The sequence below is a fragment of the Oncorhynchus mykiss genome, chromosome 27, assembly GCF_013265735.2.
Source record: "Oncorhynchus mykiss isolate Arlee chromosome 27, USDA_OmykA_1.1, whole genome shotgun sequence".
NCBI lineage: Eukaryota > Metazoa > Chordata > Actinopteri > Salmoniformes > Salmonidae > Oncorhynchus > Oncorhynchus mykiss.
This window is the reverse complement of record NC_048591.1, coordinates 35,318,161-35,331,758: the sequence shown is the minus strand read 5'-3', so window position 1 is coordinate 35,331,758 and position 13,598 is coordinate 35,318,161. Positions and strand designations below refer to the sequence as shown.

General features: G+C 46.5%; 1 protein-coding gene across 9 annotated transcripts in view; it reads left to right on the top strand.

The window, feature by feature from the left end:
* Positions 1–1,141: 1,141 nt before the first annotated feature.
* Positions 1,142–13,598, top strand: part of LOC110507210 (glutamate receptor 4) — a 161,386-nt gene continuing 148,929 nt past the window's right edge. For 8 of the 9 annotated variants that reach the window (XR_005040098.1, XM_036965801.1, XM_036965797.1 and 5 more), the window contains exons 1-2: positions 1,145–1,501; positions 8,247–8,405. Coding sequence is in view for 8 of the 9 variants with exons in the window: in XM_036965801.1 (XP_036821696.1) it covers positions 1,414–1,501; positions 8,247–8,405 (247 nt within the window). In the remaining variant the exon portion in view is untranslated. Of the gene's footprint in view, positions 1,502–8,246; positions 8,406–13,598 lie in introns of all 9 variants that reach the window. The other variant, XM_036965804.1, reaches the window with a different exon arrangement.

Below are 13,598 nucleotides of genomic sequence, written 5' to 3'. Positions count from 1 at the left end.
GTATAGTTCAAAACGTTTCAAACAAAAATAGTAAGTATCCAGTAGCCTAGATAGTCTACAGTCTTCCCTGGTTCTCAGTGTGGTTTCAGCACCATGGACAGCGGCAGGCTAATGCTGTGTGTGAAGTTAAACAATTATTAGACTATTCACTCTGGAATTCCTTTAGCTACGCTCTGGGTTGAATGAAGGCCAGCGCCCACACCGATAGGAGGCTATGGTCATTGAGGGACCGGAGACAGATTCTTTCCGTTTAACTCCATGACAAATAGCCGTTTCTCTCCGTGATCCCAACCCGTATGTCAGTCTGTCGGTTTACCGGCGGCGCTGACGATTATGAATGAGGAGCCAGACACAGTTGATGCCAGAAAAGAAAACACGCGTTTTATTCGATTAATTCTCTCTCTCAACTCCCGCTCATTCAGAGACTCCGGACTCCGGCTCATTCAGAGAATCCGGACTCCCGCTCCTTCATCTACATTCGCGGCTCTGCGAGGCAGGGGCTTGTTTAGCCGTGCACTCTAATGGGTGTGAGGAGATGGATGGGAAAAACTGCGCAGGGCGGGGGTTAGGGTTGGAGCACATTGGTGCGTGCAAATAACACGCATTTACAATGGGAGAGAGAGAGAAGGAGAGACAGCGAGCGCTTTGGGGTAGAATCAAATTCCGTACACAACTCACGTAGGGGGTAGCCTATGCGTTAGTCTACGTGTTTAGGCGTACTTATCAAACTATAGAAACCCCAAAATAGTGTTTAAAAGAATTGCCTCTGTCACCGGTGAAGGGACACGAGCCTATAAAAGCACCTGAATCGCCTTCACAATTGCCACAGCCCCGCAGCAGCGCCGTTAATTAAACTCGGCGAAGGATGATCCCCTTTCCGCTCTCTGAACCAGACTAATCCTTATCAAAAGAGCTGTTTGATTTACCGCAATGGCTAGTTAAAGAAGACAGGTTTGGAAGAGATATATTGAAGGAGGGGTGGACGGCGAGAGGGTATGTGTGTGTGTGAGAGAGAGAGAGAGAGAGAGAGAGAGAGAGGGAGAGAGAGAGAGGGGGGAGAGAGAGAGAGAGAGAGAGAGAGGGAGAGAGAGAGAGGGGGGAGAGAGAGAGAGAGAGAGAGAGAGTGAGGGCGCGCATGTCCAATCCTTCCGTGCTGGCTGTAGACGCTCCTCACCACTGGCGAGTTGTTCTCTCTGTCTTTTCCTTCTCGCGCTCTCTTCCACCCATCTTGCATGTGCTCAGTTTAGTGTTTACCGAGCCGGACAGAGCTTTCTCCAGCGGTAGCGGACACTGCGGGGGAACAAAACCACTATGGATTGCTAAAACTCGGGCTTATTTTTCTCTTTTCCCACCTTCTCTCTCGCCTTGTTTCCTCCTCCTCCATGTCTCTCCACAGTTTTTAAGGGACGGAAAATGAGGATTATTTACCCGCACTTTGTCGGGGTGTTTTCCGCCCTTTGGGGGCTAGCGACTGGGGCTTTCCCCAGCAGTGTTCAAATAGGTGAGTAGGCTAAGACCTTTAAAAATAGACACTTCTTATAGCCGGGGTTTTAATGAGTCTTAAATTGTTTTCATCCCCAATCTATTAAAGAGGATTTACATTGACATTATTTCTGATAACCTAAGTAGCCTACAGAGGGAAAACGCTTTCTGTTTGGCTGATGTGTCTCTGGTGATTATTCATAATTGTGGTAATTGTTTTCCTGCTGTCGGAGATGGAGGTTAAACGGTTCTCTCTCCCCACCTCTCTCTCTTTCTCTCTCTCTCTCTCTCTCTCTCTCTCTCTCTCTCTCTCTCTCTCTCTCTCTCTCTCTTCCCCTCTTCCGCGTTATTTGTAATTTTCAAAGGGGCATCCTGCGCTCATTATTGTTTTAGGGCGCTTTGTTCCTTACGGTGCTGTTCTGAGTCAGATCGCTACTGCATCATCTTCCCGTGCCATACATAGCAGGATAACCCTGGCTATCGATCCGAGCCCGAATCGTTCAGCCGGGACTAGACCCGGATCAGAGTTTCTATTAAACATGATCCACTGCCCTGAGTTAGTTGTATACCCCATCCTATAACAGTCCTACACACATGCACACATACAGACACGCACACAGACACACACACACAGTGCTCTGTTCTGGAGGTGTGTGTTAATGTATGCTCCGCATCACTCCTTGTGAGGTGCAGGAGGAGAGGAACTGTAATGAGACTCTGGTCTCTCTGTCTCGTTCCTTTCACTGAGCTGCCGATAAAGTTAATACGCGAATATGGTCTGCTGGATACACACACACACACACACACACACACACACACACACACACACACACACACACACACACACACACACACACACACACACACACACACACACACACACCCCTCAAACCCTATCCGCCTGTTCACTTGAGCAAGTATTTGCATATCGCTTCAATACACAGAAGTGGAACTTAAGGCAGAGGAAAACCAATTCCTTGGAGAATATAAAAATATCATGCAATGCTACAATGCCTTGGAAATAGATTTCGTACTGTAGTTAATGTACCGCATATGGGCTGACCAACCAGTGCTCCCGCACAGTGGCTAACCGGGCGTGTGTGTCCCACCAACCCCTCTTTTACGCTACTGCTTCTCTCTGTTCATCATATATGCATAGTCACTTTAACCATATCTACATGTACATACTACCTCAATCAGCCTGACTAACCGGTGTCTGTATGTAGCCTCGCTACTGTATATAGCCTCTCTACTGTATATAGCCTCTACTGTATATAGCCTCGCTACTGTATATAGCCTCTCTACTGTATATAGCCTCTACTGTATATAGACTCGCTACTGTATATAGCCCCTCTACTGTATATGCCTTTTTACTGTTGTTTTATTTCTTTACTTACCTATTGTTCACCAAATACCTTTTTTTGCACTTTTGGTTAGAGCCTGTAAGTAAGCATTTCACTGTAAGGTCTACCTGTTGTATTCAGAGCACGTGACAAATAAACTTTGATTTGATTTGAGTTACTGTAGTCACTGCCGTTAATGCTTCTATTGCACAACTGTTGTATGTTTGTGAATAACATGTCATGTGAGGTGATTTTTGGGATGTTTGTGAATGACAAGTCATTTGTGGTGATGTTTTTGAATCACATGCCATTTGAGGTGATGTTTGGGATGTTTGTGAATGACATGCCATTTGAGGTGATGTTTGGGATGTTTGTGAATGACATGCCATTTGAGGTGATGTTTGGGATGTTTGTGAATGACATGCCATTTGAGGTGATGTTTGGGATGTTTTTGAATCACATGCCATTTGAGGTGATGTTTGGGATGTTTGTGAATGACATGACATTTGAGGTGATGTTTGGGATGTTTGTGAATGACATGACATTTGAGGTGATGTTTGGGATGTTTGTGAATGACATGACATTTGAGGTGATTTTTGGGATGTTTGTGAATGACAAGTCATTTGTGGTGATGTTTTTGAATCACATGCCATTTGAGGTGATGTTTGGGATGTTTGTGAATGACATGCCATTTGAGGTGATGTTTGGGATGTTTGTGAATGACATGCCATTTGAGGTGATGTTTGGGATGTTTGTGAATGACATGCCATTTGAGGTGATGTTTGGGATGTTTTTGAATCACATGCCATTTGAGGTGATGTTTGGGATGTTTGTGAATGACATGACATTTGAGGTGATGTTTGGGATGTTTGTGAATGACATGACATTTGAGGTGATGTTTGGGATGTTTGTGAATCACATGCCATTTGAGGTGATGTTTGGGATGTTTGTGAATGACATGACATTTGAGGTGATGTTTGGGATGTTTGTGAATGACAAGTCATTTGTGGTGATGTTTTTGAATCACATGACATTTGAGGTGATGTTTGGGATGTTTGTGAATGACAAGTCATTTGAGGTGATGTTTGGGATGTTTGTGAATGACATGACATTTGAGGTGATGTTTGGGATGTTTGTGAATCACATGACATTTGAGGTGATGTTTGGGATGTTTGTGAATCACATGACATTTGAGGTGATGTTTGGGATGTTTGTGAATGACAAGTCATTTGTGGTGATGTTTGGGATGTTTGTGAATGACAAGTCATTTGTGGTGATGTTTGTGAATCACATGCCATTTGAGGTGATGTTTGGGATGTTTGTGAATGACAAGTCATTTGTGGTGATGTTTGTGAATCACATGCCATTTGTGGTGATGTTTGTGAATCACATGCCATTTGAGGTGATGTTTGGGATGTTTGTGAATGACATGACATTTGAGGTGATGTTTGGGATGTTTGTGAATGACATGACATTTGTGGTGATGTTTGTGAATCACATGCCATTTGTGGTGATGTTTGTGAATCACATGCCATTTGAGGTGATGTTTGGGATGTTTGTGAATGACATGACATTTGAGGTGATGTTTGGGATGTTTGTGAATGACATGACATTTGAGGTGATGTTCGTGATGTTTGTGAATGACATGACATTTGAGGTGATGTTTGGGATGTTTGTGAATGACATGACATTTGTGGTGATGTTTGTGAATGACATGACATTTGAGGTGATGTTTGGGATGTTTGTGAATGACATGACATTTGAGGTGATGTTTGGGATGTTTGTGAATGACATGACATTTGAGGTGATGTTCGTGATGTTTGTGAATGACATGACATTTGAGGTGATGTTTGGGATGTTTGTGAATGACATGACATTTGTGGTGATGTTTGTGAATGACATGACATTTGAGGTGATGTTTGGGATGTTTGTGAATCACATGACATTTGAGGTGATGTTTGGGATGTTTGTGAATGACATGACATTTGAGGTGATGTTTGGGATGTTTGTGAATGACATGCCATTTGAGGTGATGTTTGGGATGTTTGTGAATGACATGACATTTGAGGTGATGTTCGTGATGTTTGTGAATGACATGACATTTGAGGTGATGTTTGGGATGTTTGTGAATGACATGACATTTGTGGTGATGTTTGTGAATGACATGACATTTGAGGTGATGTTTGGGATGTTTGTGAATCACATGACATTTGAGGTGATGTTTGGGATGTTTGTGAATGACATGACATTTGAGGTGATGTTTGGGATGTTTGTGAATGACATGCCATTTGAGGTGATGTTTGGGATGTTTGTGAATGACATGACATTTGAGGTGATGTTCGTGATGTTTGTGAATCACATGACATTTGAGGTGATGTTTGGGATGTTTGTGAATGACATGACATTTGAGGTGATGTTTGGGATGTTTGTGAATCACATGCCATTTGAGGTGATGTTTGGGATGTTTGTGAATCACATGCCATTTGAGGTGATGTTTGGGATGTTTGTGAATGACATGACATTTGAGGTGATGTTTGGGATGTTTGTGAATCACATGCCATTTGAGGTGATGTTTGGGATGTTTGTGAATCACATGACATTTGAGGTGATGTTTGGGATGTTTGTGAATCACATGCCATTTGTGGTGATGTTTGTGAATCACATGCCATTTGAGGTGATGTTTGGGATGTTTGTGAATGACATGACATTTGAGGTGATGTTTGGGATGTTTGTGAATCACATGCCATTTGAGGTGATGTTTGGGATGTTTGTGAATGACATGCCATTTGAGGTGATGTTTGGGATGTTTGTGAATGACATGACATTTGAGGTGATGTTTGGGATGTTTGTGAATGACAAGTCATTTGTGGTGATGTTTGTGAATCACATGCCATTTGTGGTGATGTTTGTGAATCACATGACATTTGAGGTGATGTTTGGGATGTTTGTGAATGACAAGTCATTTGAGGTGATGTTTGGGATGTTTGTGAATGACATGACATTTGAGGTGATGTTCGTGATGTTTGTGAATGACATTTGGAGGTGGTTGCTCTGCTGCCTTGAGCTGCCTTCTCCATTCCTCACTCCTCCCCTGTCATCATTTCCCCTCTCTCACCCTCCCTGACATCTGTCACTTTACCCTTCCTCTCCCTCTCTCTCACACTCCCCAAAACTTTCCCTCTATTCATCTGTCACGTTACCCTTCCATTCCCTGTCTCCATCTCTCATCTTAGCCTTCCTCTCCCTCTCCCTCTATCACTCTCCACACGTCACTTAATCCTTCCTCTCCCTCTCTCTCTCTCACCCTCCTCGCCACTTTCCCTCTCTTCATCTGTCATTTTACCCTTCCTCTCCCTCTTTTTATATTATTATAAAATGTTTTAGCCCTTTTTTGTGATATCCAAATAGCAGCTATTGCTGCAACTCCCGTAGGGACTCAGGGGAGAAGAAGGTTGAGAGGCATGCGTCCTCTGAAACACGACCCCGAAAAGCCACATTGCTTCTTGACACACTGATCACTTTACCCAGAAGCCAGCCGCACCAATGTGTAGGAGGAAATACGTACACCTGGCGACCGAAGTCAGCATGCATGCGCCCGGCCGCCACAGGGAGTCGCTAGAACGCGATGGGACAAGGACATCCCAGCCGGCAAAACCCTCCCTTAGCCCTGACGATGCTGGACCAATTGTGTACTGCCTCATGAGTGTCCCGGGTAGGGCTGGCTGCAACACAGCCCGTGATTGAACCCGGATCTGTAGTGACGCCTCTAGCAATGTGATGCAGTGCCTTAGACCACTGCGCCATTCGAGAGGCTCTTCATCATCTTACCCTTCCTCTATCGCTTTCCCTCCCAGCCACTCTTCCTCTCTCCATCTGTCATTTCACTTTACCCTTCCTCTCCCTCTAACACTCACTGTTCCCGCCACTCTTCCTCTCTCCATCTGTCACTTTACCCTTCCTCTCCCTCTATCTCTCACCCTCACGCCACTCTTCATCTGTCACCTTACCCTTCTTCTCCTCTATCTCTCACCCTCACACCACTCTTCCTCTCTTCATTTGTCACCTTATCCTTCCTCTCCCTCTATCTCTCACCCTCACGCCACTCTTCGTCTCTTCATCTGTCACCTTATCCTTCTTCTCCTCTATCTCTCACCCTCACGCCACTCTTCCTCTCTTCATCTGTCACCTTATCCTTCCTCTCCCTGTATCTCTCACCCTCACGCCACTCTTCGTCTCTTCATCTGTCACCTTATCCTTCTTCTCCTCTATCTCTCACCCTCACGCCACTCTTCCTCTCTTCATCTGTCACCTTATCCTTCCTCTCCCTGTATCTCTCACCCTCACGCCACTCTTCCTCTCTTCATCTATCACCATACCCTTCTTCTCCTCTATCTCTCACCCTCACGCCACTCTTCCTCTCTTCATCTGTCACCTTATCCTTCCTCTCCCTGTATCTCTCACCCTCACGCCACTCTTCGTCTCTTCATCTGTCACCTTACCCTTCTTCTCCTCTTTCTCTCACCCTCACGCCACTCTTCCTCTCTTCATCTGTCACCTTATCCTTCCTCTCCCTCTATCTCTCACCCTCACGCCACTCTTCGTCTCTTCATCTGTCACCTTATCCTTCTTCTCCTCTATCTCTCACCCTCACGCCACTCTTCCTCTCTTCATCTGTCACCTTATCCTTCCTCTCCCTGTATCTCTCACCCTCACGCCACTCTTCCTCTCTTCATCTGTCACCTTACCCTTCTTCTCCTCTATCTCTCACCCTCACGCCACTCTTCCTCTCTTCATCTGTCACCTTATCCTTCCTCTCCCTGTATCTCTCACCCTCACGCCACTCTTCGTCTCTTCATCTGTCACCTTACCCTTCTTCTCCTCTATCTCTCACCCTCACGCCACTCTTCCTCTCTTCATCTGTCACCTTATCCTTCCTCTCCCTCTATCTCTCACCCTCACGCCACTCTTCCTCTCTTCATCTGTCACCTTATCCTTCCTCTCCCTCTACCTCTCACCCTCACGCCACTCTTCCTCTCTTCATCTGTCACTTTAACCTTCCTCTCCTTACCCTCTGTCATACTCTGGTCTTTTTGATGTCTCTCTGCCATCTTTCTCTGTCTCTCTCTCTGTCTTAATCTCACACTTTCTTGCTACCCCTCTCTCTCCTCTGTCCTACTCTCTCCCTATGTCTCTCTCTCGCCCCCTCTATCCCCCTATTTTTCAGAATCCCCCACGGGTGCACGTCTTTGTTCTTGCCCTAGCACTAGAAAGCTTGATGATGAGTTGGCTATTTGAATCAGCTGTGTAGTGCGATGTCAAAAACCAAAATGTGCACCCAGCGGGGGCCCCAGGACCGAGTTTGGGAAACCCTGTGCCAATGAAGCACAGTTCAAAACCAACTGTCTTTCTTCTCATCTATAGGTGGTCTATTTATCAGGAACACAGATCAGGAGTACACAGCATTTCGACTGGCTATCTTCCTGCACAACACCAGCCCCAATGCCACGGAGGCTCCATTCAACCTTGTACCCCATGTCGACAACATTGAGACAGCTAACAGCTTCGCCGTCACAAATGCCTGTGAGTACACCCAGATAAGAGTTTGTGTGTGTGTGTGTGTGTGTGTGTGTGTGATGAGGGAGGTCTATGTGATGTCATCAACGTCTAGATCCCTCAGGAAGTACATCTGCACTGGGAACATAATGGAGTCTCCATGGATCTCCTCTTGGTAAATGGAACTGAATGGAACTATTCAGTTCTATTGTTCCATGTGGACTTCCTTGTCTTTCTTATGAGATAATCTCTATCTCAACCTTCTTTAAATCATCCCCAGAGTTGTGTGTCATATTGAGGCCCAATAAAAATGTTTTCTACGGTTAAGCCAGGCTAATTTCCATCATGTTGAATTTGGCCCAAGGACTAAAGCTCTGTGATTAATTTGGCAAATTGAAGCAAGAGTAACAGCGGGAAATGAAAGACAATAGCATTTACTGGCTTGGAATAGATTATCGAAAAAAGCAATGGGAGAAGGAAATTAAGTGTGGTTGTGTGTTTGTTGTGCTTTGAGTAAGGATGAAGCTGTTGACTTATCGAGACCAAATTTGTCAAAATCATCCTCAACTACCCTCTCTCGCTAGCTGCTACTGCTACTGCTGAGGGCAGCTTTGTTATTTCTACATGAAGAACTGTTGGTGACTTCCCTCTGACTGTAGAAGGCTGTGACTGGGCCAGCCTGATCACTGAAAATAGACTTTGATTTTAGACGTTTGAAAAGGTCCTGAGAACGTGGATATATGCCTTCCTCTGCGCTCACAAAACAAAAACCAGCACTGGGCACAACCTGGTGATGCTCAGAGATGGAGCATGCTGCTTAGACCACCGTGCCGCCACAGTTCACTATGGTCTGTCTGTCTGTCTGTCTGTCTGTCTGTCTGTCTGTCTGTCTGTCTGTCTGTCTGTCTGTCTGTCTGTCTGTCTGTCTGTCTGTCTGTCTGTCTGTCTGTCTGTCTATCTGTCTGTCTGTCTCTGTCTGTCTGTCTGTCTGTCTGTCTGTCTGTCTGTCTGTCTGTCTGTCTGTCTCTGTCTCTGTCTCTGTCTCTGTCTCTGTCTCTGTGTCTGAAATGTTGCAACTGTTAATTACTGTAGGCAGAACAATGTCCATTACAGGCTACAACACTTTCAATGCAAGAAGGTATTGGTGTTAGCTTCAGATGTACGCTAGCAAGGAAAGTTAGCCAACAAAGCTTCCGGCTTTGTTGGCTAACTTTCCTTGCTAGCGTACATCTGAAGCTAACACCAATTTACTACCCTAGTCCTTTTTTGTTCCAAACAAATTGCTCACCAAACTATATCATTTATTTTTATTGCACAAAACACCAGTATGCATACAGGAAGTATACAAACAAGCAAACAAACAAACAAACAAGAACAACATGTAAGGCTGTAATGTGACAAAATGTGGAAAAAGTAAAGGCGTCTGAATACTTTCTGAATCCACTATATATGCTATATGCTAAAAACAATGTACAGATGATTAAAAAACAGACATTAAAAGACATGTATTGACTGTTTTTATAGTTTTCTTATTTGAAGAATGTAGAATGATCTTAATGTACTGCTCGAACTGCTGAACCAGGAAGAGTGGTTATTTATTAGGGATTTTTACATGTATTTATATTACATTTTGCAATGACATTTCAGAGGTTACATTGTTTTTCTTTATTCTTATTGCAGTTTAAAGAAACTCAGCAGCACATTCTCCCATTCTCCCTCTGTCTCAGAGGCCATCTATCAATACAATTATTCAGAGCAATATTAAAATCCCCTTCAAGTAAAGCATTAGGGAACTCGGTTAGCCAATGGAAAACATGCGTTTCCAAAGATTCAAGTAAGTCATCATTTTCAAGTTTGGATTTAAACCCATAAATGTTGGTAGTAATAATGAGGATGTTGTTGTAGTTGATAACAGGACAAGAAAAGTGACAAGAAGGGTCACAATCTGAGTGCAAAATACTTCCACTGAACTGATTCCTTAGAGTGATGACTCCAACGGAACGATTAGAACCATGAGAGAGCATTAAGTCATTTCCACACTGTGATCTCCAGACATCAGTAGAAAAAAATGGTTTAAAGCTGTTTAGCAAATATAATAAGGCTTGGTGCTCCACATTCTATCTAGCATTGATTCAGTCACGTCTCTCCTGTCTCTCTCCCGGTGTGTGAATGACATCATTATGTCTTAAAGAGGTCTTATAAAAGATGAGATTGCTTCTTCTATGCAAATGTCCCAAATGGAAAGGAAACAGATTTGTCAGCTGTAGTCCCATGAAATCAGCCCACAACTACAACTCAATGCATTCACACACTCATACTGAATATGCATTCACCTGTACTGTGAATGGACCTAGGCTACATCTTCATTTACCCAGTTTATCAATAGAGATTAAAAATTCAAATAAATGATTACCTTTATGTTGTTTTGTTGCTAGATTGGTAAGAATTGGTTAAAAAGAAGAAACGTGGCTGTCTCTGAAATATTGACGTCAAACATGTCAAATGCAATGAAACTGAAGTCAAAAGATCAGTCTAGTTTAATATCGTTTTTCTATCGTGATGGTTTCGAGTAGCGTGATACCAAACCTGGTATCGGCATTGAAGTAAAAATGCTGGTATAGTGACAACAATATTACAGACCGGCTGTCATACTATGTGTTGTCCTGGGCTGGGCATTGACTTGGCTGTGGTGTGTGTGCTGTCCTGGGCTGGGCTGGAATGTGGTGTGTGTGTTGTCCTGGGCTGGGTATTGGCTTGGCTGTGGTGTGTGTGCTGTCCTGGGCTGGGCTGTGGTGTGTGTGTTGTCCTGGGCTGGGCATTGACTTGGCTGTGGTGTGTGTGCTGTCCTGGGCTGGGATGGAATGTGGTGTGTGTGTTGTCCTGGGCTGGGTATTGGCTTGGCTGTGGTGTGTGTGCTGTCCTGGGCTGGGCTGTGGTGTGTGTGTTGTCCTGGGCTGGGTATTGGCTTGGCTGTGGTGTGTGTGTTGTCCTGGGCTGGGCCTTGGCTTGTCTGTGGTGTGTGTGTTGTCCTGGGCTGGGCTGGGCCTTGGTTTGGCTGTGGTGTGTGTGTTGTCCTGGGCTGGGCCTTGGTTTGGCTGTGGTGTGTGTGTTGTCCTGGGCTGGGCCTTGGCTTGGCTGTGGTGTGTGTGTTGTCCTGGGCTGGGCTGGGCATTGGCTTGGCTGTGGTGTGTGTGTTGTCCTGGGCTGGGCCTTTTCTTGTCTGTGGTGTGTGTGTTGTCCTGGGCTGGGCATTGGCTTGGCTGTGGTGTGTGTGCTGTCCTGGGCTGGGCCTTGGCTTGGTTGTGGTGTGTGTGTTGTCCTGGGCTGGGCTGGGCATTGGCTTGGCTGTGGTGTGTGTGTTGTCCTGGGCTGGGCCTTTTCTTGTCTGTGGTGTGTGTGTTGTCCTGGGCTGGGCTGGGCATTGGCTTGGCTGTGGTGTGTGTGTTGTCCTGGGCTGGGCATTGGCTTGGATGTGGTGTGTGTGCTGTCCTGGGCTGGGCTGGGCTGTTGTGTGTGTGTTGTCCTGGGCTGGGTATTGGCTTGGCTGTGGTGTGTGTGTTGTCCTGGGCTGGGCCTTGGCTTGTCTGTGGTGTGTGTGTTGTCCTGGGCTGGGCCTTGGTTTGGCTGTGGTGTGTGTGTTGTCCTGGGCTGGGCTGGGCCTTGGCTTGGCTGTGGTGTGTGTGTTGTCCTGGGCTGGGCTGGGCATTGGCTTGGCTGTGGTGTGTGTGTTGTCCTGGGCTGGGCCTTGGCTTGGCTGTGGTGTGTGTGTTGTCCTGGGCTGGGCTGGGCATTGGCTTGGCTGTGGTGTGTGTGTTGTCCTGGGCTGGGCCTTGGTTTGGCTGTGGTGTGTGTGTTGTCCTGGGCTGGGCCTTGGCTTGGCTGTGGTGTGTGTGTTGTCCTGGGCTGGGCTGGGCATTGGCTTGGCTGTGGTGTGTGTGTTGTCCTGGGCTGGGCCTTGGCTTGGTTGTGGTGTGTGTGTTGTCCTGTGCTGGGCTGGGCATTGGCTTGGCTGTGGTGTGTGTGTTGTCCTGGGCTGGGCCTTTTCTTGTCTGTGGTGTGTGTGTTGTCCTGGGCTGGGCTGGGCATTGGCTTGGCTGTGGTGTGTGTGTTGTCCTGGGCTGGGCTGGGCCTTGGCTTGGCTGTGGTTTGTGTGTTGTCCTGGGCTGGGCTGGGCATTGGCTTGGCTGTGGTGTGTGTGTTGTCCTGGGCTGGGCATTGGCTTGGCTGTGGTGTGTGTGCTGTCCTGGGCTGGGCATTGGCTGTGGTGTGTGTGTTGTCCTGGGCTGGGCCTTGGCTTCGCTGTGGTGTGTGTGTTGTCCTGGTCTGGGCTGTGGTGTGTGTGTTGTCCTGGGCTGGGCTGTGGTGTGTGTGTTGTCCTGGGCTGGGCTGGGCATTGGCTTGGCTGTGGTGTGTGTGTTGTCCTGGGCTGGGCATTGACTTGGCTGTGGTGTGTGTGCTGTCCTGGACTGGGCATTGGCTTGGCTGTGGTGTGTGTGTTGTCCTGGGCTGGGCATTGGCTTGGCTGTGGTGTGTGTGTTGTCCTGGGCTGGGCATTGGCTTGGCTGTGGTGTGTGTGTTGTCCTGGGCTGGGCATTGGCTTGGCTGTGGTGTGTGTGTGTGGGAGGTTAAAACAGTTGTCCTGCTGCAGATGAAGTGTGTCAGTAGTAACCTGGGCTCTGGGCCTGTTCTTAGTCTTAATGATCCGCTCTGATGAACCTGTGTGTGTATCAAGTGAGGGAGCGTGTGTGTAGCGCAGCAGCGGTGGATTAGTGTCTTATTGTCTGAGCTGGAGAAAGAACCCTGCTGGAGATCCACTGTCTTCTTCCATTACCATTCTCTCTATCTCTCTCTGTCTGTCTGTCTGTCTGTCTGTCTGTCTGTCTGTCTGTCTGTCTCTCTCTCTCTCTCTCTCTCTCTCTCTCTCTCCAGTCACAGTAACACGGTCTCTCTCCAGTCACAGTAACAAGGTATCTCTCCAGTCACAGTAACAGGGTATCTCTCAGTCACAGTAACAGGGTATCTCTCCAGTCACAGTAACAGGGTCTCTCTCCAGTCACAGTAACAGGGTATCTCTCCATTCACAGTAACAGGGTCTCTCTCCAGTCACAGTAACAGGGTCTCTCTACAGTCACAGTAACAGGGTCTCTCTCCAGTCACAGTAACAGGGTATATCTCTAGTCACAGTAACAGGGTATCTCTCCATTCACAGTAACAGGGTCT